The following is a 27,797-nucleotide window of genomic DNA, read 5'->3' on the forward strand; positions in this document are numbered from 1 at the left end:
TGAACGATATTACACTTTAAAGTTCCCTGGACAGTTCATAATATCATATAAATACGTAGATACCTTCAAATTGCCTTTGTTTTTTCTTCAAAATCACGACTGGTCATACAGTAAAAAAATTTGAAATCGCTACTAGAATACAGTCAGTTATGGACTGATCGTACAGTAATTTATTTTGGTATCCTCAAGGAAAACATATTTTTTATGGGAAATACGAATGTTCTACTTAAATACGAAACGAATATTGAAACAGTATATATTGAACTTTAAACTGATGCAAATATTTGCAATAAAAGGTTATTTGTTTTGTACTACGAGAGCAAAATTGTCCATCGATTTCACTTTTTTCTATGAAGTTGGTATGATGCACACGTATATTTTATATTCTACTGCATGTTTTTGTTAAAGTTACACATATTTATGATGCTTTACATACCTTGAAGATGTTCAAAGCACTTTATAGATATAGGTGTAAACAAATGATGAGAAAAGTCACCGTAGGCAAAACCGTCCTGTTAGCCAGTTGGTAGTCATCGCTTCGAAAATCGCGACTTCTGGATAGCGTACAGAATAGTATCTACACTGTGTTAATGGTATTAACTGAAAATGTTCTACATTCAATTTGATAAATATAAAGATCTACAAATAAGTGTACATAACTGAATAAAATGAAGGATAATTTCAAAATCACAGTGTATTTTCAAGTCTTTTTAAATAAAGAATAAAGAAATGTTAAAAAAAAAGATTTTTTGGTCGTTGTTGTTTATGTTTTCTCTTTCCACAATTGGTAGTAAGATAGTTTGCGCACCTGCATTCATTTGTTTCGTAAATGATTTTAAAAACGAAAATAAATCTAATCCGTTACATTTCAATTGAATAAAAAAAAACTCAAATGTGTTTAATGTGTTTTAAAAACTAATTTATCTATAAGCTTGGTTGTTTTGTGGGGAGATTTTGTGAATGCGAAACAACGACACCGAAATAACCTAGACAACGTTCAAGATGGACGTCAAACAGTAATTTTTCCAAACATTTCGCTGATGAAACCCCTTTCCACAAATATTTTACAACTTTCACTGTCAGTTGATAAGAATTAAGAAGGCTCATATAAAAATTTCTTGATTTATTTTCTTATACGGAGTCTCTGACGCGTTTTTTTTCAAATTCTAACTGAAAACATAAACAATGGCTTCAACACGAGAAAAAAGAGAGTTATATGAGGCCAAGCAGAGGGCTGTGAAATATTACAACGAAAATGGTGTCCCAAAGAAAATAGAAGAAATCATGAATTCCATGTTTTATGATAATCCTGCAGATGTTTATGGTTATTTGGTAAGATTTATCATTTAAAACGTTTTGTTACGAATACAAATTACATTGTTTGAATGTATACTGGTTACAACAATGACAAAATGACACTGTCAATTTTTGAAAGGACAGAATGACAACTGAAATTTCAATAACATGAGGCAGGCATTACTTTTGATAAGGGACAAAGTCTGCATGATTTTTTTTTAAACGGGGCTCTTGCTGTCGACTTTTTTTCAAGGTTGCATTTCATATGCTGGAAAATACGAGAGCGGGACGTGTGTCACGTAACATGCCAAACAACAACGTCATTTGATATATGACGTCAAGACATAATGACTGTTACATTTGGGACCCTTTGGAGAAAAAACATAACACTTTTTAATCTTCAGTCTTTTATGAAAGAGATACATGTACATGTACAGCATTAATGAGAAGCTTGCATAAATTTGACCATGGACTTATGTGTCCCTCCAGCACTGCCGGTGAAGACATATGTGTTCCTCCGCAGCAAGAGGGTTAATTGAGCCTTAGCATACACTGTATTTTAACTACAAAATCTTTTAAAAAAGAAAGGGAAATATCCTAACTTTATTTAAGTTAGGACTTCATATTCAATGTAAACAAAGAAACGCAATCATTAGGTAAAGTTTTTTCATATCAAAGAATTATTAAAACTGAAGTTGGTATTGTTTTCCTTCCTATATTTTACTAGACTGATAAATATATATTTTACTCATGAAACAACTGGCAACTCTACATCCAAGTCAGATTGTGCATGTTGTGTGAAAAGTAAAATACTTATAATAATTTATAGGTCAAAGTATAGCCTTCAACATGAAGCCTTGACTCACACCGAACTGTAACATGTGTAAGCTGCATGTATATTTGGCCCCAAAATGACTAGTGTAAGACAATTCAAAGTTTCAAACAGGAAAAACATTATGGTCGAGTCAATATAAAAATCAAGATACATGAAACATTTATGAACCACACCAACAAAAAACAACCACTTATACTATATGATCTAGTTCGTCTGTTGCATGTTTTTTTTTTATATGAAGTGAGATTTTTAGCTCATATTTAAGCCTTACAGGCCCTATTCTTTGAAGTGTTGATTATTTTCATCAAACCAGTGGAGTGTTATTGAATATTTTTTTGTCTCTTTTTCAGTCCAAGTATTTCGAAACTTTGGCAAAGCCACCAACAGTTTCAAAGGTAAATATAATTATATTTAAAACCTAAGAATTTTAATAAGTGAATGTCGTTTATAGAATTAAGCTTTCAGACCATTTTATTGGTGAACTAATACTATATCTATGAGCTCCTACTAATGCCAAGCTTGCATATTTTGGTTTGCACACATTTTGCTACATGTAATGTATGATTAGTTTATTACTAATTAGTTATAATACAGAAAAAATGAAATGCAACATGAATATTATGTCTTCCTGTTTGTTTTGCATTATAGATTGTTATCAAATACCAATGAGTTTTTTAAATTTTTTATTTAATTTCTATAAGATTACTGCAAGACAAGCTTATGACAGTAAAGGACAGCCAACTGTTCAGACAGAAGTCCATGGTACAGTTAAAAATGAAGACAAGGTACTATTGATAATAAAAATATAATAGAAATTAATTACCTTTTTTTACTATTTAAAATAGTAAAAAAAAGGTAAATAATTTGTTATGTATTTTTATGAGTTGTTGATTCTATTTTGATTGTGTTAAGAGCAGTTTTAAAAAGTTCCTTTTGCAGAACTATGGTACCGTTACATGCAAATAGTGGAGAAATTCATAATAGAAAATTGAAACCTTTACCATTGTTGAATCAAATTTTGTATAAATTCACTTTGCAACATTTTGTAAGGGGAAACAGGACTTGTCTCCCTTTAAATTCTAAAAGCATTGAAAATGTATGAAGAACTATTACAAAATGTAGGTTGGGGATTTGTTTCTCTCTTTGAAATTAACTATTGTCCTTGCTTTGCCTTGAGGAATAGTTGACATCTAAAGAACAACAAATGTGCTATTCCCCTCACAGCCAGTCAACAGCTGAATGATATTATCTTTCATAAAGAAAGGAGGGTGTTTAACAAGAATTTTACAAAGAGAAAGGAAAAGGTTTTAAAAGAATATTAACTTACAGATATTGGAATTATAAAAAGTCCTCAAAGAATGTTAGTTGTCAAAGGAGAGTCATTTCGGAATATTATTTAATGTTAACTATGTTATTCATGACAAGTTTTTTTTTATTTACAGTTGCTGTATACCCATGTAAGTTCAACCACCAACAGTTCTCTCCTTGATAACGTTAGAGTAGAAGAGAGAGAAGTTGATGACCAACAGAGACAGGAGAACATCAGTGCTGCTATCAACATATTGAACAGTGATATTAACAACAGAATTCATGCCACAGACCCAACACAACAAGATGAAGTGGATAGAGTTATCATGTAAGATAATAATAAAATAGCTTAAATATTTGACCTTTAGTGCTTCTAGAAGGTATATACAATTATTTTGTTAAACTGGTCTGTTAATCCACTTTGAGTTGGTATTGTCCTATTTTCATTTAGGCTAAACTCATATTGGCAATGAATATTGCCTAAATTTCTAAGAAGAAGGAGATCAGCTATGGTTCCCAGTAAGACAACTATCCACATGAGTCCAAATGACATACAATGTAGATTAAGGCAATTACTGTGGATTAATTTATTTTCGTTGTTATCAATTTTTGTGGTTTGTGGAAAACTTGCATATACGTGGATATTTAATTTCATGGTTTTGGCAACGTCTCAATACATTCCTTTTGAAAGCTTGTAATTTGTGGAACATTTATATTTGTGGCTCCCCTGTTCCCATGAAATCAACGAAAATTTGTATCCAACCAATATTAATAAATCCACAGTATATGTCACTATAAGACAATGAGCAAAGTCCATACCAAATAGACAGCTGTAAAAGGCACGAACATGAAAAAATATGATAAAATTTTTAATCAAAAGAGAAATCAACAGCCTGAATAATTACAAAACAATAAACAAAAATCTATAAGAAGAAAGCAAACAATAACGACAAATCATTAGAGACAGGCACAGAAAGATTCGAATGATACATATGATTGCAATCATATCTATTTGTTGAGTCTTAAATGTTCATAAACAAAACAGAAGCCTACAAAGAGGTATAAACTTTAGCTTGTGATGAAAATAAACTGAAACATGCTGTTTGAAAGGTAATGCCGTCATTGACATCAACAATACTAAGGACTGTAGTCTTAATTAAATAAAAAACCCAAAGTCACCTATACTTTCTCTACCAGGAAATTGTATGAAGAATTAAAAGTGATTGAAGATGAGAGGTTGGCAAAAGAAGCAGAAGAAATGATAAAGGATGATGGTGAATCCTCACACAGGGAAGATGATAAAGCTAGTGTTGCTAGTGGCAAAAAAGGCAAAAATTCTGCTAAGTATGTTATGCTAGGTACATTTAGAGATCATTTAACAGATCCAGATTAATTTCAAACCCGTAGTTCCGGTTGTTTTTTTTTTATTCAAAAAGAAAATGTTACAGCTAGTCCAAATAAATTGATGCTTTGGAGTCTATTTGATTTTATGCTTATACATCTTTTTGCTAATAAGGATTTTCAGGAAAATACCTCAATCAAGGAAAGAAAAACATTCTGGATCTGTTATTGTGTAAAGCTTTATAAGGGTAAGAAGCTGGAAATTTGGCTAAATTTTATTATTTAGTTAGCTTGGTTTACAGTACATAACTAATAGTGCATAATTAATTTTTCATTTAACAAGCTTTTCTGAATTTTTTTTTCAAAATAACAATTATTTATAGATTTAATATTGGAGTGGATATACAAAACACTGAATAAATAACAAGGATATATATATTTTTTTTGAAAGTATTTAATATTTTAGTATTAACTTTATCCTGCTCAAAACCTTTCCTTTTCATCAAAGCAGAAAATAATACTAATATTTGAAAAAAGATAAACCTGCTTTTGGAGGTTCATTACAGGAAAACCTGTTAAAAACCAAGTCTGCGTATAAGCCAGAACTCCTGTATCAATATTCTTTAGTAATTTAACTTGTGTTAAACAAACACCTGTCTAATCTAAAAAAATGGTTAACGGTTTTGGTTTTGACAGGTTTCACTGTAAAAACCAATGTTAATGTTGGAGATTCTGTAGTTATCAGAATGATACATAAAAATTGTTCATACTGAATGCTTTATTTCAGTTCAAGTCCAAAGAAGTGAGTTGTTTACACTAGGTTTAGGAGGTTTTGGTGCAAAAATCTCTCAAAATATACCTATTTCTACTGAGAAAAATGTATAATAATGACTACAAGCACAATTTAGCTATAGGATGGTGTTTAATTGAACAAAAGTAGACAAATTTTCACTCTGTTATACTTTTATATCAGCAAACTGTAAATTTACTACCCATCTACAACTCAAATTTCTATTTTCACGTTGTATCCAATTTTGGTGGTGTCAGCTTATTTTTCTCATTTGTTTGTGATGTTATTTCAGTCTTTTGATACCTAAATCAATCAGATTTATGTAATTGTCATTACTTTGGATTCTTTTTCATTCGAGGGATACAAATTTCTGTGGATGTCGTGGTTATACATTAACCAAGAATTATAATGTTTAATGAAGTATAAATTTTGTAAAGATTTGTTTGCACAATTTGGCAAAACTATAAAATTAATTATTTGTGAAAAAAATTTTTCTCCACAATCCATGAAATTTGGTACCCACGAATATAAATGAATCCACAGTTAACAAATTGTGTTAATTACTTTTTAGTAAATCTAAATCTAACAGCCTAAAATTTTACATATTGACTTTTTTTTATTTTTCCTCAGATATTTTCAGTTTTTGTTCTTTTCAAATATCTGCATCATAGTTCAAATTATATGAAAAACAAATCTTTAGAAACACTTAGTGGGTCTGCATGCATCTATGAATCATTTGGTTTAGTTTCGGTTTCATATCTAGATTGTCTCAAAATCATAGAAAGCACTTTTTCATCTTATATAATTGTTACAATGTTTAAAGCAGTTGCATATAATTTTCATATATGAATTTGTTAAGAATGTGCAAAAGCTAATTATACAGACTATTGCAAAACCCTCAGCTTAAATATCCTTGAAATTTCTTCTGCAATTCACGAAACACATATATGTATCATCTATTTAACTCTTGTTAATATCATTTTAGGTTATCTTAATTTTATTGCCTCTAATTGAAGAAACTTGTTTTTTCTTCTTAGACATTTACAGTTTTTTGGCAATTCTCAAGGTTCAAATTAAATGATAAATGGATCTAACTAGCATTAACTGTGTGTGGATGCATCTATGAGGCTCTTGGTTTTAATTTTGGTTTTTAGATTTAGATTTTCTTGAAATTATAGAAAGCACTTTATTATCTTATATGATTGTTACAATGCATTCTGAATATAATGCAGTAGCATGATATTTTCTTTTAAAAAAAATGAAAAGATATTCATATTGTTTGCATTCTTTTAAACCTGTTTTTCTTACTACATAAAATTATTTATGCATGCTATTGTAGTCTTTGCTATAAATATATATCATATGTCTGTGTTATTGTTTAGAAATAAACAGTATTTTTTTTTTAACAAGTACAAGTTGATCCCTTTAATTTTGGGGGAAATATAGTACTCTTACCCAATAGGTTTTATCTTATAGATCATTTTAGTAGAGTGAGAAAGATAAAAGTTTTTTGCTTGAATACTAAAATGTGTTTATCATTTAAAAAGGGGGGTTCTTGATAAGAAAAGGAGGGTACCTATTATAGCAACGCTTCAGTTTCCAACACAGATCTTTTAATTTTCTAGCATGGTTGTATACTTACAATTTATTGAATAAGTGCACCTCACTTTATGTATACAAATTCCATGAATATTTTAAGAATGTTAAGGATGAAACTGCCTCTATCCATTTCATTTCAAGAGCCTTCAAGCTTTTTAGAATGTGTGCTTGCTGTTTTAGCTACTCTGCCCTGGAATAATGTTATTTTCTTTAGCATTGCTAGCTATATAAATCATCTCTTTACTAGCTGTTGGCCAGTAGTAGCAAGTAACTAATACTCACTGTGGCATATGGAATGCTGGCATCATTCCTGGTAACAACTTTTCAAATTACAAATCATACATTTAAAAACTCCGTCATTTGAATCATTTAGCTATAAAGAGAATGTACATCAATAATTTTATTGCCTAATACAATTGCTGAATGTATTTATTTATAGAAAGGGGAAGAGCCAGGCAGCTGTATATGTTCCTGATGAACCTAAAGAAAAGTTATTGTGTGGTAGTAATGCTTTTACAGCTATCAGTCAAGCTACTTGTTGTGCAGCAGCTCAAGTCAAGCATGTAGATATATATGAGCATGTTGCTTGCCTTCGACATGGTGAGGTAGGACTAAAGGATTCTGAAATTTTACTATTAAGAAATTATTTCAGCAAAGAATTACATGTAGAACAATTTAAAATTAAATAGATAGTAAACAGAATTTATTAACTCTACTGTAAAACACAGATCAGTTTGAAAAATAGATACATATACTTTTTTGGACAGAAAAAAAACAATTTCTTGTAAATGCAATCACAAGAAATACCAGGAAACAGATTTAATTCATGAAAAATTGCTAAACATTTGAATTCAAAGTAGAAAATCAAAATCTTAAAAATATAGTATATATACCAATTCACATAATTAACAGCGCCTGGTGATGTTTTATAGCCTGACCGGTTTCGGTCCGAAAAGGACCTTCATCAGAGGCAGAATGATGGATTAATGTTTGCCCCCTATTTATATAGATATGGTAACCAGCGGTTGAGTTAATCGGCGGTTGAGTTAACCGGCGGTTGAGTTATCCAGTAGTTTTTTACATTTTTCTCACTGATACACATAGTTAATATGGCTTCTACTAACGAAAGCTCCATTTGGAGCTAATGTGTTTAGAGACTACTTATGTCAGTACACCTTTCCTATATTGCCTAGAAAATCAAAATCTGTTTTGCACTGAAAAGCATCATAGAACAGCTTTACAAAACTGCCATGGATATGGATTATATTTAATATCAGTAAGGCATACATGTAACAAAACTGTTTAGGTCTTATGTTTTTTTATTGTTTAGACAGTTATTTTCTATTTGACAGATTCCAGAAAAGTTTTCAGTACCCTTACCCATGGTGACTATTATTCAAAGTGGTAGAGCTGCACCAGGAAAACTGAACTGTGTAAAGGAGTTTATGGTTATTCCTAAGCATGATATGCCTCTCAAAAAGGTTTGTTAACAATATTCAACCCATGACTTAGTTTGAAATAAAAGAAATGGGGGCAATATTATGACCTTATTTGATCTTATTTAAACATTGTTTCAAATACTTTTCTCTGAATATTTACCTATATTATATGTGGGTCTCATTGGGGTCTAAGCGTGACGCGGGATTGCCAATTTTTTGTAAGCGTGACACGTGAAAGTCAAATTATTGTGTCGTGAAAACGGGAAATGAGGTCCAACGGGACCCGGGAAATGACCAAAAAATGAGAATTGCTTACGTACATAGTGTAAGCGGGAATGGGGAATCTGACAAAACTGTAAGCGGAATCCGGGATCGGAACCCCCAATGAGACCCCCTTATATAAATATAGCATATGGAAATTTGTATGATCTTGTGTAAAGACATGGAATCCTGCACTCACTGTGTGATAGAAATGAAGCACATAAACTGTTGTAAAGCATGTACATATAGCTCATATGAGTTGGAAACTATAATAATTTTACCGTAGAGCTTTATGGACAACTCTTCTGCAGTTAATTCCATTTTAAAAATAGTAAATGTTGACCTTATATAAATGAACAGGATTTTTTTTAATTGAATCACGATTGTTCTGATTTTAATCTAATTTATTCAACAATTTGACTAAAATGGTTTTGCAATTTACCAGTCATAAATCTTGGAATATTATTTACTTTTAATGCTGCTGTTCATAGCAATATTCCCGTTCATTATGATTTACTGACTTAAAAAGTATAGAAAGAGTCAATAAAAGCAGCTTTCTGTTTCTCACTTTAAAATATGTTTGCCTGTTAAAAAAAAAAAATCTTTTCTTTCAGAGTATGACATACATTCAACAGATATATAATTATGTTGCCAAACAGTTCTTTGCTAAAGGTGGGGTAGGTACTTTTTGTAATTTGATCATAATGGAGAAGTAATAAGACTTCATATATTAGTATTTCTATACAACTTGTTATATAATACATGTTTTTTTTGTTTCTTTTAATAGATAAAACAAAATATAATTTAAAATAATGATTTGTACAATTTCTAATATCATTTAAAAAAATAATACACTGTTTGTTATTAATTTTTTTTCCTTCCTTTAGAAGTCAAATTTTCAGGATCTTGATGGCAGTATTTCAGATCCGTCTCCTGTGGTATAAAACTTTGTTATGTGTAGTACTGAAAGAAATGAAATCTACTCTTATTCTTATCTTTTAAGATAGACTTAAGTATGCTGTTTAAGTTGTTAGTGATAGAAGGATTTTTAGGGCCTTGCCAAGCATATCTTTTTTTGGGCCTCACCAAACTCATCTTTTTAGGGTCTTGCCAAACTCATCTTTTTTAGGGTCTTGCCAAATTTATCTGTTTTAGAGCCTTGCCAAATTTATCTATATCAGGGCCTCACCATTAGCTGGACAGGAGCCATGAGGAACTGTCTGTTACAAATGTTTTAAAGTTGTCTTTTTTTTGCCTCACTTGAAATATCTCAAATTTGATCACTATTCGTTGTATGATTGTTTCTAATCACAAGAAGGAGTAAAAATATTGGAATTTCTGTCTTGAAGGTCACTGATATCATCTAACAGAAGACATCGTACATCCATCTGCATTGTTCCGTTCTACCTTGTAACCTTTGTAGATTTATTGTTTTAAGTAAAATGTTGTAAACTTCTATATCCTTTGATCTATCATGAAGAGTTATCTCATTAGGATGTATCATTGGCTATCGTATCACACCTTCTTATTCTTACACTTAATGTTAACTTCTATGCATGTCAGTTGGTCTCTGATGGAGAGTTGTCTCATTGGTAGTCATACCACATCTCCTTATTTTGAAATTATAATCCCCTGTTAATGATACCTGATCATGTTTTAAAATTAACTTTTCTTATAGGTGAGGCCCTTTCTGAAAGCTCTCATTACTATCCTAAATTTTTTTTTATTTAATCAGAAAGAGAATTTTTGAGTTATTTCTTAGCTATACCTTTGTCTTTAAAAACTTAAAATCTGTTGTCAGCAACTGTTCAAAGATAACAGATATGCTTTTCTTACTGTCCTCTTATCAATGCTTTGTATGATTAAATGCTATCAAGAAATTAAGAATTGCCATTTGATTGCAAAGCTTTTTCTAGGTATTGTTGTCTAAAATAAAATCTAATTGGGATGGAAGTTAGCATTCCAATATATTTGTATCAAGAATAATAGTTGAGATCTATTTCTTTCAGCGAGCTAAAGAAGTAAGTTAGCTATTAAAAATGGGAGGTCGTTCCTCAGAAAATCATTAGAGTTATCTCCCCAACCTGCTAGTTATTATAAAATATATATGATATTTAAATTAGACATAAAAATTAGCAATAATAATCATTATTTTTTCATTTTACCCATTTGATATCTATACGGTTATTCTTTAACATTTTTTCCCTCATATTTCATAATGTATAATTGATTATCAAGATATAATTTGGATTTATATACTGCAATTATTTTTCTTTTTCATAGATTTTTTTAATATGTGAAAAAAAGTTTAACTAATACATGTAAATTAAAATAATTCAAAGTATCTGAGGAAAGATATAATTGTCACCTGCAGTTTGGCATTATATGGAGACATTCATTATATACTTAAGATTTATGCAAGGTGAAGGTAGATTGAGGTAGTAAAGGAACAAGGTATATAAGATTTAGAAGTAGCACATTGGTTCCTGGAAAAATAGACACCAAGATTGTTTTGCAATGAAATTTCACTATAAGTTTGATTCACCTTATTTTTACATACTTTGTATAATACCTTTTTTTTTAAAAGTCATATGAAACCTCAAATTGAAAAAAAAATGATGCATATGTTTTTTATAACTAAATGGAAAGTTTTCATTATAAAGCTTATGTAATATACTTTTTTCTGGAGAAAATTCTTTGATTTATCCACATTCAGGAAAAGTTTACCCTTTTTAATTGCTTGCTTCCAGGAAGCAATTCTCCGACATATTTTCCGTATATGCAGGTAACCTTAGTGTGACCCTTTTCGTAAAAATCCAGTGATCGCAGTACGCGTGTGTCTGTCATAAAAATAAACTATTATCTTATTATATATGTTATACATGTGCTCAATATCCATGCTTTTTTTTTGGATTGTTTACTATAAGGTGACAATTGGCAAACTATGGCTTCAAAACACGACAATTAATTACCCGCCATGTTTTCACATAATAACAGTCAGAGAGAATTAAAAAATTGAGGATTATACGATATGTTTGCGTAAAAAATGATTAAATCGTGCACAGAAGACTAAGTTTATGATATATACATGCATTGGTTCAAGAATTGGATAAACATTATTTTTCACCAGTCACTCGTTTCATATGTCTTTAAGGTATTCTGTATATTCCTTTTTTTCTGATAAGAATTGCAAAATTAAATACTATACAGCAAAATTGAATAAAAAAAAAGAAGTTATGTCAAGTATTTTAGAAGATGAACGGTATTTGTCATTTCAAGCTGATTAACCTAGAAAAGTACTTTGTGTATTACTGTATTCAATTGTTTGGACTAAATTGTGGATAGCACATTTTATGTTATTTACTGAATAATATTATTATTAGACAGCTACAAAGTTAGTAAATGACATCGGTGCCATGTGTCCAACATTTGACAAAGCAGAACAAGGACTGGACTTGCTTCAAGAGGCTATCACTAACTGTGGACTTACAGCAGGAGAAGACTTCTTTATTGGATTAAATTGTGCTGGACCAGAAATGTTTGACTATGTAAGTACTGTTAACTTGAAGTTTGAAAGGAAAAAAGTTTAACATATTTTCAGTTAATAAATTGCAATCATGTTTTTATAAAGACATTCTTTTTTTAAAAGCATATTTATTTATTAAAGTATCATCATTTTTTTTACTATGATAATAAGCTTTTTTGATTGAAGATTATATATACTAAATAATTATGTTGCCTGTGTGTATAATTGAATCACTCTTTTAGAGTTTTGTAATGACTTCTGCACTATTTAATGGGACATGATGCTATCACATCACAGTCACATAACACACATGGGGTTAAAGTCATACATTTATATATGTGTGTATCTTGTGTAACACCTGACACATATAACACATGTGATAGTATTTAATCATGTGTTGTAATGTCCTAGATTATGCTTTATAGTGTCACATGACTGACTTTAGTTGCCACCTCCTCTCATAACATCTGATAATTTGATGTTTTCGTTTTCGTGATTTTTTACTATTTATTTATCAATTTATTTGTATGTTTTAATGCTATAATACATGGTCTAAAAGCTTATATAGTTTGTACTGTGGTTGTTTCTTATATGATGTTTAAAAATTTGCCACTGACGGCATGCTTTGTTATGGTTTCTGAGATTTCAATGACCAAAACTTCAAGGTTGTATTAACTGTAGCACATGTTAAATTATCTCCGATCAGGCAACATCTTGTGCAAATAAAATTTTCGACCATGTAATCCAGAGAAGAATTTTTTTTTTACAAGCAACGTATAGTTCCATCAATATTGTTGTCTTTATTAAACTAAATGTACTGACTAAGATGCATAAAGAACTATAAACTTTCTAAATTTCAAGTTATCAAAGTGTTATACCCGGAGATGTGAATTATAGTCAGTTTTTACATGTGACACATTGTCACTATTGTGTATAAGGTAAATAATATATATTATAACACAGGATCCAGTTCCCATGGCTGGTAAAAGTGATAAAGTAGCAAACTTCCCTGGTCAGGACATGCACAAGGTAGTAACTGGTAATCATGTCAACCTAACATGTGTTTGTGTCATTAACAACATCATTCATAGATTCATAACTGAATGAATGTGAGGTTTTAACATTTCACTGATGTGCTTTGCAAGTTTTAGATTTTTTTTACAGAACTAATAGCATCCAAATTAGAAATAAAATGTGGTCTGGTAGAATTATTTTTTCACTATGTAGTGTAATACCTCTTTGATGACAGCTACTACATTATACTGTCATGAAAATATATCAAAACTATTTTTTTAAATGGTGCTCTTAATTGGCAGGTTCATATTATTCTGTTTTTTTTAAAAAAAGTGTCCACATAGAAAGACTTAAAAAAACAGGCATTTGTGTTTTACTTCTCAATTAAAAACACTGCATTAAGAAGAATAAAAAGAGTCAGAAAAATATGTCTGGATAAGGTGACATGTTCTCCCTGGGACTGGGACATTATAAACATTCTTGTTAAAAAATCAACTGAGCGTGTTTGTCTAGTACACTCAGAAAAATGCATACAAGATTGTATTTCAAGACTTTAACAATTTTACAATTTGTAGATTTTGTAGATTGGTACAGTGGGTTGATAAGGATTTTAGAATTAATTTCAACTTTATAATTTGTGTGCAGAGAGCCCAACTTTATATTGTGTTTGAACCATTTAACCTACTTGGCAATTGTTTGAACTGTTATATATTGATAAAATTTCATTTAGTTCCCACCTTCACAAGACACTGTGGTATGATATACCTGTATTATTTTAGAGGCTAGATGGTCTGGATGTTTTTGTTTGCACAATGCAAACAAGACTTTTATTTATTTATTGCTGTTTATTTTGGTCAAATGTACAACACTGCAGGTTACTTGAAAAACTCATCAGGGAAGCTTATGACCAAAGTTTTAAAAAACCCAAATTTGACAATACTTGAGAGCATAAAAACTGAACTTTGCATGCAATTATTGAAGCATTGAAGTTTCAGCTCAGTAATATAGTTTCCATGAATCGGAGAGAAAAAACAGACAAGGCTATCTTTTAAATTCTGTTAGTTTAAATGATAAAATCTAAAGGATTGATAAAAAGAATGTAGAAAATTGGCTTGCTGTAACATTTTGAATGTAACTATGATGTTGCTAGATGGAATAGATATTTGCTGAAGAAATTTTACTGCAGATTTTAACAATATTTATGGTGTAACTTCATAAAAATGCTTGAAGTGTAAATATATACACGTGTGTCTATTTGATTATGAGCCAGAAATGTTTGTCTTTAGATTGCTGTGACTTCATGTTGAAATATGTTAATACTTAATGTGTTACATAGCTAATATGGCCTACGAACCACTGTGTGAGCTAATATTTGATATATATACATGATAGTTTTACAGAGTAGGAGACCTTTGTTAAGTGTATAAACTATGCAGATGTGGAACACGAAAAACTTAAATACAGGAGAAATTTGCACCTTCCTCTTTTGACGTAACAATTACATACACATGTTATTCTTATTTTTTCAAGTACAAATTTTTCTCCAGGCTAAAATCATCATTTACCAGATTAAAAAATGGCAATTCAAATTTTGTTATGGGATTTTTGCACAAACATTATGTCCTGGCTGAGAGTCTTAGAAGTTTTGTTGACAGATCATCTATATACTGACTGAAAATGCATCATTTACACATTTATGCATCTCCTTAAACTAGGGTGACATTGTGCATTTGTGACAAATTAAATAAGGGAGATAATTGTATATTTCAAGTAATGCCATAATATGTTTTACATAGATAAAAGATACATGCGCTAGTTAAAGGGTATTGTTTTCTGTTCTTATTTATACATGGATGCCTGGATATAAGCCATATTTTCTTGATCAAAGACTTCTATTGTCTTGTATTTAGGCTGAATTTCTTTGAACGAATTAAGTATTCATTTTTAAAAAGCTTAATGTTGTTTAAAATCATCTGTTTTCTTTGTTTTAGGAAAAAGGAAAATATGAGGTGATGGTTGGAATTGCCAAGGTTGCTGATGATCTGGTAGAGTTCTGGAGTGATTTGTTAACTAGATATCCATCTATTATAGCTATAATTGATCCAATGAGGAAACAGGTAAAAAAACCTACAATTCAGGATCATTTTGCCTAATTGTTTTTAAAGATAATGTAATGCTCCATTTCACCTAAGATGAATAAGCTTTTGTCAAAAGTGATTTGAGAATTACAATAAAATACAAAAAAAATCTTTTTGGTTATTTCAATGAATTTCTTTAAAAATAAAGTATTGAAAAATGGTTTGAAAATGAAATGATGACTTAAAGGACTTCTACAAAGCTTTCTTCTAAAATGGCAAACCTTAACTGCACATAACACATTTCCTTTCTTTAAATATCAATTTATTAAACTACACTAAGTAATTGACATGGAAGCTTGTGTAGGAATTGTACAGAGTTTATTAAACTTTAAAGTGTACTGAAGTATCAGCATAGGTTATATTAGATTCATTTGATTTGATCCTGCTTTTTAGAGAACATTATTTTTTGTTAAGGTTGTACCCAACACCTTGACTAAAATTTATTTGGCTCATTTAATTTTTATAAAATTTGATAAAGTACTTACTTTGGTCTTTTGAAAAAGTATGAATTTTTCAAAAAACTTGAACCATCCACTTTCTTAGAAAAAAATGGTTGGATACATAGCAGTATGACAAACACTAATTTTAATCATCCGGAAGCTTAATAATTCCTTAACAATACTACGTAATTAAAACGTTTAGCTGATTTAACAGAGTTATCTCCCTGTAGTGTTAGGTACCACCTTGAATAATATTATGATATTTTATTCATTCATATTGGAGAAATTAGTCACAATATTTAAACATTTTCTTGCATCTTTTCTAAAGGAAGAAGAAGCCTGGATGAGATTATGTGATAGAATCAGTGACAGATGTTTAGTTATTGGTAGTCGGGCATACCATCGACCAGGGCTACTGAAAGACGAAGAACTCACAGAAAACTTTAAATCCAGTGGAATCGCATTTAAATTAGAACAGTTAAATACTGTATCTGATGTACTTACTTGTGTTAAAAAGATGGAAGGTAAAAACCGTAAATAGTTGTAATTTAACACATCTGGTTTTTGTCGAACCTGCAACTTTTGTTGCAGAAAGCTCGACATAGGGATAGTGATCAGGCGGCGGCGGCGGCAGTGTTAGCTCACTTCTTAAAAGCTATATATTTAAGAATGTGGAAGACCTGGATGCTTCATATTTTGTATATGGATGCCTCATGTTACGAAGTTTCTGTCAGTCACATGTCCATTGTCCTTGACCTCATTTTCATGGTTCAGTGACCACTTGAAAAAAAAGTTCAGATTTTTTGTAATGTTAAATTCTCTCTTACTGTAAGTAATAGGATAACTATATTTCGTATGTGCGTACTTTGCAAGGTCCTCATGCCCGTCAGACAGTTTTCACTTGACCTCGACCTCATTTCATGGATCAGTGAACAAGGTTAAGTTTTGGTGGTCAAGTCCATATCTCAGATACTATAAGCAATATGTCTAGCATATTCGGTGTATGGAAGGACTGTAAGGTGTACATGTCCAACTGGCAGGTGTCATCTGACCTTGACCTCATTTTCATTGTTCAGTGGTTATTGTTAAGTTTTTGTGTTTTGGTCTGTTTTTCTCATACTTTATGCAATAGGTTTACTATATTTGTTGCATGGAATGATTGTAAGGTGTACATGTCTAGCGGGCAGATGTCATCTGACCTTGACCTCATTTTCATGGTTCAGTGGTTATAGTTAAGTTTTTGTGCTTTGGTCTGTTTTTCTCATACTTTATGCAATAGGTTTACTATATTTGTTGTATAGAATTATTGTAAGGTGTACATGTCTAGCGGGCAGATGTCATCTGACCTTGACCTCATTTTCATGATTCAGTGGTCAAAGTTAAGTTTTTGAGTTTTGGTCTTTTTATCTAATACTATATGTCATAGGTCAACTATATTTGGTGTATGGAAATATTTTATGATCTATATGTCAATCGTGCAGGTTTTATTTGACCTTGACCTGGTTTTCACGGTTCATTGCTCAGTGTTAAATTTTTGTGTTTTGGTCTATTTTCTTAAACTATAAGCAATAGGCTCAACTATATTTGTCATGTTTGTTGTATGGAAGCATTGTTAGCTGTACATGTCTGCCTGGCATATGGTTCAACTGACCTTGACCTCATTTTCATGATTCATGTTAAGTTTATGTGACAGTCGTAATAAAGCTTTATATTTAGGAGTATCAACATAATATCAATGATTAGTAAAGAAGGCGAGACATTTCAGTGTGTGCACTCTTGTGGTAAAAATGATGGATATTTTGAAATTATAAAGTGTTTCTGAATAATTCAACTATACTAAAGGAAATGAAGCTATCTAGTGACTTGGAATAATTCTCTACAAATATTGCTGTATGATTTTGTATAAATATGGTCAAACTATGATTATCCACCAATTCGCTATATACTTTTATTATTATTAAAGTGATTAGGTTGTTAAGTTAGGGTCATCTATCATTAACATTTTTATATATAATCTAAAGGAATGGTTTTGAAAGAATCTGGCCATACAATAAAATATATTTATTCTAAATTTTACAAATTTTTGAAAAATAAAAAAATATCAAATATCATGTAGTTCATTACTATAATTAGCAAAACATAATTTAGTATCTATAATACTAAAATTACGAGGTCCAATTTGTCAGCCGTCATCACGTAAAAACGACGGATAAAAAAATTCAACTTTATATATAACTAATATAGTACAAAGGTGTAGATTCAAAATTACACCACTCCAGGCCCTTTTGTTTTCCACGTAATTAATATTGCCAATAATTAAGAAGTTCCGGGTTGAGTCCGATACCGATACCAATAGTATATTCACCTGTTACCGATTACCTTATCTGTACGTTCCGCATCTGACAGGCGAACCACCAAACGGTGTATTCAGGATTAATATGCTATATAGTATTACACGGGTCATAATCACAGGGTTGACACTACTTAATTGTCAAATTGTTACCTATTGTAGTATTTTAATCAGTTAGACTTTCTAAGATAACAATACGAATACTAAAAATCTGGACTAAAATAAGGCATATAGGTACAGTTTTCAATTTGTTAGCGGGCATGACGTAAAACAGCGAATCAAAGAATTCAACTTTATTTATAACTAATATAGGACAATGCTGTTGATTAAAAAGTACTCCATTCCAGGACCTTTTGTTTTCCAAATAATTAATATTATCAATAATTGATAAGTTCCAGTTCGACGGGTTCAAACAGAAAGATTTGAAAGCAGAGAAAACTGTGTATCTTATAATCGGCATGACTTTATCAGATGAGAATACTAATACTAAAATAAGGCTTGCGCATAGTTATATACTTTAATTCAGTCACGGACCTGCGATATCACGGGTGTATTCTAGTGTACTTGAATTTTTGAATTTGTGGGGTTATTTTTTGACTTGGAACAACTTTATGGTCACAATGACCTACATTTTATACTCAAATCCCATTAGTTATGTTTTCCATTAAGTTCTGTGGATGTATAACAGTAACATTTTACTTATAGATTGTACTACCTTCTTTTATCGGTAATTTGTACATTTTTCCTTTGATGTGTACTCGCTGATAATGTCAGTATCAGTGGACTGGTCGTGATATAAAAATTATTGGGTTAGTACGCAAATGACATGCGCGAATGCAACGCGTAAGGATCTACTTTCCCCTTTCATTCACAAAATTGCGCGTGATTTTTGTTCGCAGAAACGCACGAGATTTTTGGCGAATGAAACACTTGACATTGTTTGAAACTTTCACAAAGTCCATTTAGCCTTTTTGAACGATTGTTGTCAAAAATGTGAACCCGATAGATTTTTTAAAAAATGCGTTATATGAAGTACAACTAACATATCGTCCATGCTGAGTTTTTATTCATAGTTTATCATCATACAATACATTACCACCAATACATAGCCTTGTACTGTTCCAAGTATATAGTTTTCTTTTTCTGTTTCTTTAGAAGTATTTGTTTTACCTGTTCAGTCACTATAAAGTGTTACAATTCATATTTAAACGCAACACATAAACAGTGACCAAAAAGGTAGTTATCACATGAGAGAAGCTAGAAAGAAAGAAAAATGAAATTTACGCAATTTCAACATTTTTGTGGGACCATCATACAATTTTAAAAGATGTGATTTCATTGTCAATATGACTGATATTAATAGAACAAAGAACAAAAAAGTGAACTGTTATATTTATATGCGGATCTATGGATAAATTTCAAAAAGGGGGATAATTGGGGGCACCAAACTATAAAAGTCTGCTTCAACCAGAATTGTAGCCTGTATAAGGGGTGACTGTGACCCGGGTCGCCTACCCCTAAATTCGCTTCTGAAATATAAAAGGTATCCGCAGGGCCTTTAAACTCCAAGTTTCATATTTCTGGTCCGTGTTGAAAATAAATGAACATGACTTTGAAATAGCAAGAATTATAAGCTAAAAGTTTAGTGACGTCTATTAAAATGTTTGAAATAATTATGAAGTCAACAGTTGAACAGGAAATGAGCTTGTTGCAGATGTATAAATGTCTCCTCACAGTGCTTTCTTAAAATTATTTGAAATCAATGTGATCGTTTTCATGATGAACACTAAGCGAATAATGACAAAATAAATGCAATTTTATCCACTAAACTAAGTACAAATATAACTTGTCGTTGAACTAAAAATGACGATCGATGAAAAATCTGCTGATTCATATAGTATCATTCTTATTTCTGACAATCACTATGCTGATGCTTTGTGAAAAATAAAGAAATTTGACTTACCGGAATGCTACCATTATATTTGCCATTGATAGTGTCATGTCCAAAGCAGAATATTAATGAAACCCATGCAATAATTCCTTTTCGCTACTTTGTGCAAGAGAACGCCATGTTTACTGCACTGTGACAAAATTTCAAATGACGTAATGCAGCCTGTGACGTCAAGTGTGATTCGCCGTGATTCGACGCGAAAAAGAAGTTCCTTTGTTATTTTCTCTATTATTGAAGTGATTTTTATTTTTTTTTAAATTACCGATAAAGAGAATAAAGGACTTTTTGTTTTTGATACTGACTTTATCACAGAAAATATCAGGCTCGCCCTTTGGGCTCACCTGATATTTTACTGTGATAAAGTCAGTATCAAAAACAAAAAGTCCTTTATTCTATATTTATCATACTATTAATGATACAATGGATTCATTATCATGTGTGAGGTACCAATTTTCATGAACCTCATTGATATACAAAAATAGAATTTAAATTTGAACAAAGTTTAAATAATTTTCTACAGGCTTGTATGAAGACTTCGGTAAAACCAGGAAATCAAATATCCCTGAAAATATAAATTTTCCTCAATTCATGATAATTGGGACTGATGAGAATAAATGTATCAACAGTAGTATCACAAAAAATAAAGATCATGTCAAGTCAATGAAAATTCCACCTTCTGGTATATTTCATTTTTTTTTTTTTTTTTTTATTTTTTTTATTTTATTTATTTTTCAGTAGTCAGGCTTTTACAATCCCTTTACATCACCACCTAACTATGGTGTTAAGGGGTTTGATATATATATGTTACAGTAAATAGGTGAAATTAGGAATTACACGTAATTACTAAACATTTCAGTAAATACCTGTAATTACTAGCCAATTTAGTAATTACATGTATTTACTAGTTGTTTCAGTGATTACTGGTATTCACTGATTTTCTTTGTCATTTTTACAGCTATTTACTAACTTTATATTTTTGTTTTAAAATTAAAGATATAATCCAAGATACAAAATAAGAAAGTAAAAGGGTAGGTATTTTATGGATTAATGAATACAAGGCACACCTTTAGTGGTTGTGAATAGAAACTGAAAAATGGTTGTTTTAAAAGTATTGAAACTCCCTTAATATTAAAGTTTTTTTTAAACATTTATTAGATTTCATAAACCATCCTGGATTTTAATCAAATTTGGACAGAAGCTTCTACAGCACTAGTCAAAAGATTTGATATTTTCCCCCAATTTTTGTTGAGCCTGCGACTAACAGCTAAAGTAGGCGAGATACTGGGTTCTGCGAAACCCTTACAATTTTAAATCTGAATACATCGGTAACCTGTCTCCAGCTAGGTGTTGAATTGAAGGTCACATGAATACGTATTCAATGAGGTCAAATTATTCACTTGCAAGTGCAAAAATCATCAACCATGTTTCTCTGCTTATTTTAGTAAAATAGAACCAGATTGACTGCTAAAAGTGAATTATAATTTCACTATATAATTTTCATTAATAATTTAACAAACAAAAAAATCAAATTTAATGTATTTAATATCTCGTAGCTAATGCTCTTATAACAAAAAAGGTACATTTTAGGCTGATCACTTTTTAAGAGTACTCACTGATCTTCTATAGCTAGAATTACCATAACTTTTGATCAGCTTACTTTATTACAACATTGTTTTAACAGTTAGTAAATAGGTGTAAAAATTCATTTTAAAATTAGTAATTACTGGTAATAACTGGGCCGTTTCAGGAATTACTTGTATTTACTAAGTACATCGGGGATTACATGTAATTCCTAAATTTTAGTAATTAACAGTAATTCCTAATTTCACCTATTTACTGTAACATATATACAACAAAAGAATGACTACATTTTTTTCTCTTCTACTGTGACTATATATTATTTAAATATCAACATTATAATAAAAGGTGGAAAGAAACAATCACACACACATACATACACACACTCTCGCACTTGCATTAACATAACATATATCAACTTGTGTATTGCAAAGAAAAATGTTATCTTTGTAAAGATCTGCTCTTTATGAACTGTAAGTTTTATTTTTTATTTTATATGATTTGAATCAAAAGTAATGGTGACTAATCAGTAAAAATATAATCTAGTGGGGCCCAGAATTTTTGAAAATAAGGTGTGGTACCATTTTTCTTTGCTATATAATGTTCATTTTCCTGATATTTTTCTATTTTTGCTAATAGCCCTATAATACTTGGTTTCTTTTCATACAATTTACATTTGTATATATAGTTCTTTGCTATAATAATGATCAAATTCAACAGTAAACTCTCATTTTGAAGACCAAGAAAAATGTGCTTCTTAGATAATGTAAAGTTCACAAAATATCTTTTCAATTGTTGTGAAAAAGATTGCCATAAAAAAATGTATTATTGGACATTCATAGAATAAATGCTCCATGATTTCATCAGAAACCTTACAAAAAGTACAAAGCTTTGAATCTTTAAGTTATACAAGAAAGTATTAGTTGCAATTATTCTATGTTAAAATTTGTATTGAAAAGTTCTTAAATAAGTGTCTTTACATGATTTTCTTAAAATAATATAATATTCTGACCAATCCGCAATTTCAATACCAAGTAATTCCTCCCATTGTAGGAACTTTTCTGTTGGCTGTTGCACATTTCTGTCAACAAGATCTTTGTATACAAACTTTGCCTTTTTGTTACACAATAATCTTTCCAAAAATTATCAATACAGTTAAAAGTTTCAAAATTTACATGAGCAATGTTTTCTTTAATATGTTCTCTCATATACTTTGGAATGTTTGCAATGAGACCATAATACTTTAAATTTTTTTATCAAAATTACAAAAGTCCTTAGTCTCTAAGTTAATAAGGTCAAACAAAGACTACACTCCCCTTCTCTGCCACTAAAGTACGGAAAATCTACTAGAGGTGCGAAATTTAAAATATCTAATGACAAAATATCTTGAACAGAAATATTGGTAGCAGGCCTTTCTACATAAAAAATACATCCTTCGGCTTCCAAAAAGGATTGCTAAGACTATCAGAGATTTCTCTGAGTTTCTCCTTTTGAAAATGCAATACTCTTTCTCCACCATACTGTTGAAGGCTTTTTAATAACAATGATTGCCAACTACCATATAAATTGGATGAAAACCTCTTTATCCAGCCAATCTTAAGGTATATATTAAAATAATGTATATTAATCATATTTAAACCTCCTTGTGGAATAGCTCCGATTAATCTAATTCGATCAGGTTTTCCATTCCATATGAATTGAAAGAATAAAGTATTCAATTCATTTAATTTTGATTCTGGCAAGTTGGGTAGTGCAGTCAACAGGTGAATTAATTTTGGAAGGGCCAAAGTCTTGATAACAGTAATCTTTCCCATTAGGGTTAATTTTCTATGTTGCCAATTCTTAAGAATGCCTGAAACTTCCTGTATCTTTTTGGAGAAATTAATTTCTTGCATACTGTCAAGATCTAAAGAGAATTCAATTCCCAAAAGTTTAAGATTTGAATAGCACCACTGAAGTTTTAAATCAGGACAGAAAATCAGATCTGAATACTTTTTATTCCCAACCCACACAGCTTTAGTTCATCAGCATATTGACTCTAAAGGGATTCATTTTCATGAACAAAAAGTCCCTTTATTTTGGGGTTTGATCTTATTATCATAGAAAGTAACTCAACACCTATAATAAAAAGGTAAGGGGAGAGGGGGTCACCTTGTCTACAGCTCTCCAAATTAAAGACGCTTGAAAGATGGCCATTATTTATAACACAATTTGATGCTTTCAAATAAAATACTTCAAACCATCTGCATATAGATGGTCCGAAATTGAAACTCTTCAATGCTTTTTTTTCAAAACAGACCATTCATTAGAGTCAAAAGCCTTTTCAAAATCTACTAGTAGTAAAAGACCAGTTTTGTTTTGCTTTTCTAAATAGTGTATCAAATCATACATAAGACATGTATTCTCACCCATAAATCTATCCTTTATAAAGCCTTTCTGACAGTCACTGATAATAGATGGTAAAACAGGTTTTATTCTATAAGCAATAACAGCAGAAGCAATCTTGGTGTCAGTATTCATAAGGCTAATTGGGCGCCAATTAGCTAAATAACGTCTATCTTTATCTTCTTTTGGTATATTTCTGGAGTATTTTCATTTTTTTGTTTTTGTGAACTGCAAAATCATTGAAAATTTATAAGTCTTCCATGAGAATCTTAAACATTTTTCTTCATAGGCGCTAGTATATTTTAATAAGGCCAATTAACTCACTTTAATTTTTTAGAACAAATTCTTTGAAATGGTGCTACTTTTAATTGTTGTTTTTTCTTTTCCATTTCAGAGGATGATAATCAGATAATTATGTCTTCGTGTCAAGGGGAGACTACTGACACATTACTGGCAGATTTTGTAAGTTTAAAAAATTATATACTGTGGATTCATTATTATTCGTTGGATACCAATTTTTGTGGGTTTCGTTGGTACAGGTGAACCACAAATTCAAATGTTCAACGAACAACATATTGCCAATAGGCTTTGTATACAGAGATTGTCAAAACCACGAAATCAAATATCAACGAATATGCAAGTTTTCAGCAATCCAAGAAAATTGATACCCACGAAAATACATGAATCCACAGTACCATTTATTGAAGCAATCATAAATTATGAAATATTACATTGCATAAATGTTTCATAAAGATTCTATCATTTTGAAAAGTTTGTTCTTGAACAAGTGAACAAGTACTCAATTTGCTGTAGTCATCACTTATACACCCCAATAAAAATATAAAAAGAAACATTCAGTTCTTGAATAAGAGCTACTTTGGTATATTTTAAGGAGACAAAAACCCAACAACACAATAACAAATTTTGAAATGATAAAAACATGGCAATAATTTCTTAATTTACAGTACTTGAAAAATTTTAATAAAGTCATCCCAGATAATCTGTTTGTCTTAGTCTAAACTATGTCTCTGTATGAGATTATATAAATAAGACTTATTTATATGACATACATAACTTATCTCAAAAAAGAGATAAAGAAAATAAAAAAAAAAAATGAATTAAAATGGTTTGCTGTAAACAGTTGACTACCAATTAATTTTATACCAGTAGACCTATAAAAGGACTTAATTCATTATTTTGTGCCGATATTTTCTTGTATAAGGAGAAAATGTGAATCCATGGTTTACTTCAAATCATGAACATGTTTTGTTTTAATTGAACTTCCCCTGGTATTCATGATATTACTGAATTTATTTTGTAGGCTGTAGGTGTAAATGCAAGATTTATCAAAGTTGGAGCACCAGTAAGAGGGGAGAGAACTGTGCAAATAAACAGACTTTTACAAATTGAAGAACAATTAGAAACGAAAGACAAATTAAAACCATTAGAACCTAATGCATTCCCTCACATAGCCCCTCCACCTCTGCCTGAACCAGAGGAAGGAGAGGGAGAAGCACAAACTGAGGAAGAAGCAAAGAAAGATGGGAAGAAAAAGTGAAAATTTAATATCAGCTGTATGAATTAGACAATACTTTTTCAATGAACAATATTTCTCATACAAAAATAACTGTGATACCCACTATTCTGAGTTTTAAAGAATATTAGGATTATTATGCATATATTTCAAATGCAGTGACTATACATAAAAGAAAAATAAGTTGATTGTTTCTTTGTGATATATTAATTCATTTTATTGTTATACATTTTTTATCATAAAGGTGAAAATGAATGCATTCAACATCTTTCTTAATGCCTTTGGCAGTAGAAGTTCAAGCCAAATAATTATACCCCCGCTTTAAAAAAAGGGGGGTATACTGTTTTACCTCTGTCTGTCCTGTCAGTCCGTCAGTCAGTCCGTCCGTCCCATGAATATTTTTCGTCGCATTTTTCTCAGGAACTACAATACAAGGATTTCTGAAATTTGGTTTCAGGGTTTATCTAAGTCAGCTATACTGTGTGATGCGTTTTCAGATTGATCACTCAACAACTTCCTGTTTACCGAACACTTGTATGATTTTACACATGATAGCCAAGTTGAAAATTTTCGTCACATTTTTCTCAGGAACTACAATACAAGGATTTCTGAAATTTGGTTTCAGGATTTATATAAGTCAGCTATACCGTGTGATGCGTTTTCAGATTCATCACTCGACAACTTCCTGTTTACCGAACACTTGCATATTTTTACACTATTAATATTATCCACTTGCGGCGGGGGTATCATCAGTGAGCAGTAGCTCGCAGTTTCACTTGTTCTTTATTTTATAGAAGAGAAAGCATATTTTGTAAACCAAAGCTTTATGAATGCAAGTGAAGCAGTGAATTTTGCAGGAAGCATGATAAGCTTTGGCTGCCATGTTATTTTTCCAATGGCTATAAACTATCTTTCTTAAAATAAAAAAAATAGGAGATGTGGTATGATTGCCAATGAAACAGCTATCCACTAAAGTTCAAATGAAGTGGATGTAAGGAATTATAGGCAGCCATAATGCCTTCAATAATGAGGAAAAACAATACTGTATGGTCAGCTATAAAAGGTTTGTCTTGCTTTAATTATGCTCTCGGAAATAATTTGTTAGTTACTGCATTGTCAGTTTGTCCAGAACAAAATGAAAGATAAGATGAAAACTGAAGTTTTTTTTACAGAAACTGAAACATTTACTACCTAATATAATTTCAAGTTTAGCTGTTCCCAAACAGCTTGGTTTGTTGTTTACTTCCTTCAGGTTCATGAGTTTGTGGAAGTTCTGCGTTCAGGCAAGACAGGGGTTTCAAGGAACAAACCTCTCAAGTTTTTTATGAGCTGTTGGTTAAAATCATCATTGAATTTATTTATTAATTCCTCTAAGGAGTCAAGCTACTATTTTATTGTTCTCATTTATGAATAATCTTTTCTTTTAGTTGCTGTTTAGTTTTAATTTACCAGTATCAGGCAGTCACTATTCTTCAAAATTATTGTGAAAATGGGTAAAAATCATCATTGAAGGGCAATAACTATTAAGCAGTTGATAATCATGTATTACCATTTTGACTAATTAATAAATCTTATTTTGCTGATCATAATTGCTTTACAGTTCCTCTTTAACATAGTTTTAAGATTATACCAACAAGGAAAACCCTCACAAAACGTGTAACAAGAGTTCACACACTGGAATGTCTCACCTTCTTTTCTTATGATTGAAATTATGTTGAAAGTCTATAAGATAATATGAAGGTTGTACTATAAGTATCACATAAACTTTTCAATGATCCATGAAATAAGGTCATCGTCAGACAAACCATGTCAGACAGACATGTACACCATACATCATACACCAAATATAGTGGTCATATCACTTACAGTGCCTGAAAAAAAGGATCCAACCACAAAAACATATCATTGATAAGTGAACCATTAAGATTAGGTCAAGGTCATATGAAACCTGCCAGGCAGATATGAAGACCATGAGATTGAACCTTGAGGCTGAAGCCACAGATGACAGAATA

The 27,797-nt window shown here is 30.8% G+C and overlaps 1 protein-coding gene across 4 annotated transcripts; it reads left to right on the forward strand.

Moving 5' to 3' along the window:
- Positions 1–964: 964 nt before the first annotated feature.
- Positions 965–26,040, forward strand: LOC143073226 (enolase 4-like). Of its 4 annotated transcripts, XM_076248599.1 has the most exons (15): positions 965–1,332; positions 2,482–2,526; positions 2,833–2,916; positions 3,574–3,767; positions 4,637–4,783; positions 7,609–7,774; positions 8,522–8,650; positions 9,484–9,546; positions 10,879–10,890; positions 12,253–12,417; positions 13,359–13,424; positions 15,401–15,526; positions 16,316–16,511; positions 24,646–24,713; positions 25,573–26,040. In XM_076248599.1, the coding sequence occupies exons 1-15, from the start codon at positions 1,186–1,188 to the stop codon at positions 25,807–25,809; spliced, it is 1,845 nt and encodes a 614-aa protein (XP_076104714.1). In that variant the 5' UTR covers positions 965–1,185; the 3' UTR covers positions 25,810–26,040. The 4 variants fall into 4 exon arrangements, with proteins under 4 accessions (XP_076104714.1, XP_076104716.1, XP_076104717.1 ...); XM_076248601.1 differs by lacking the exon at positions 10,879–10,890 and having other exon boundaries at positions 966–1,332; XM_076248602.1 differs by lacking the exon at positions 13,359–13,424 and having other exon boundaries at positions 967–1,332.
- Positions 26,041–27,797: the final 1,757 nt, after the last annotated feature.

Source organism: Mytilus galloprovincialis, chromosome 4 (genome assembly GCF_965363235.1).
Source record: "Mytilus galloprovincialis chromosome 4, xbMytGall1.hap1.1, whole genome shotgun sequence".
NCBI lineage: Eukaryota > Metazoa > Mollusca > Bivalvia > Mytilida > Mytilidae > Mytilus > Mytilus galloprovincialis.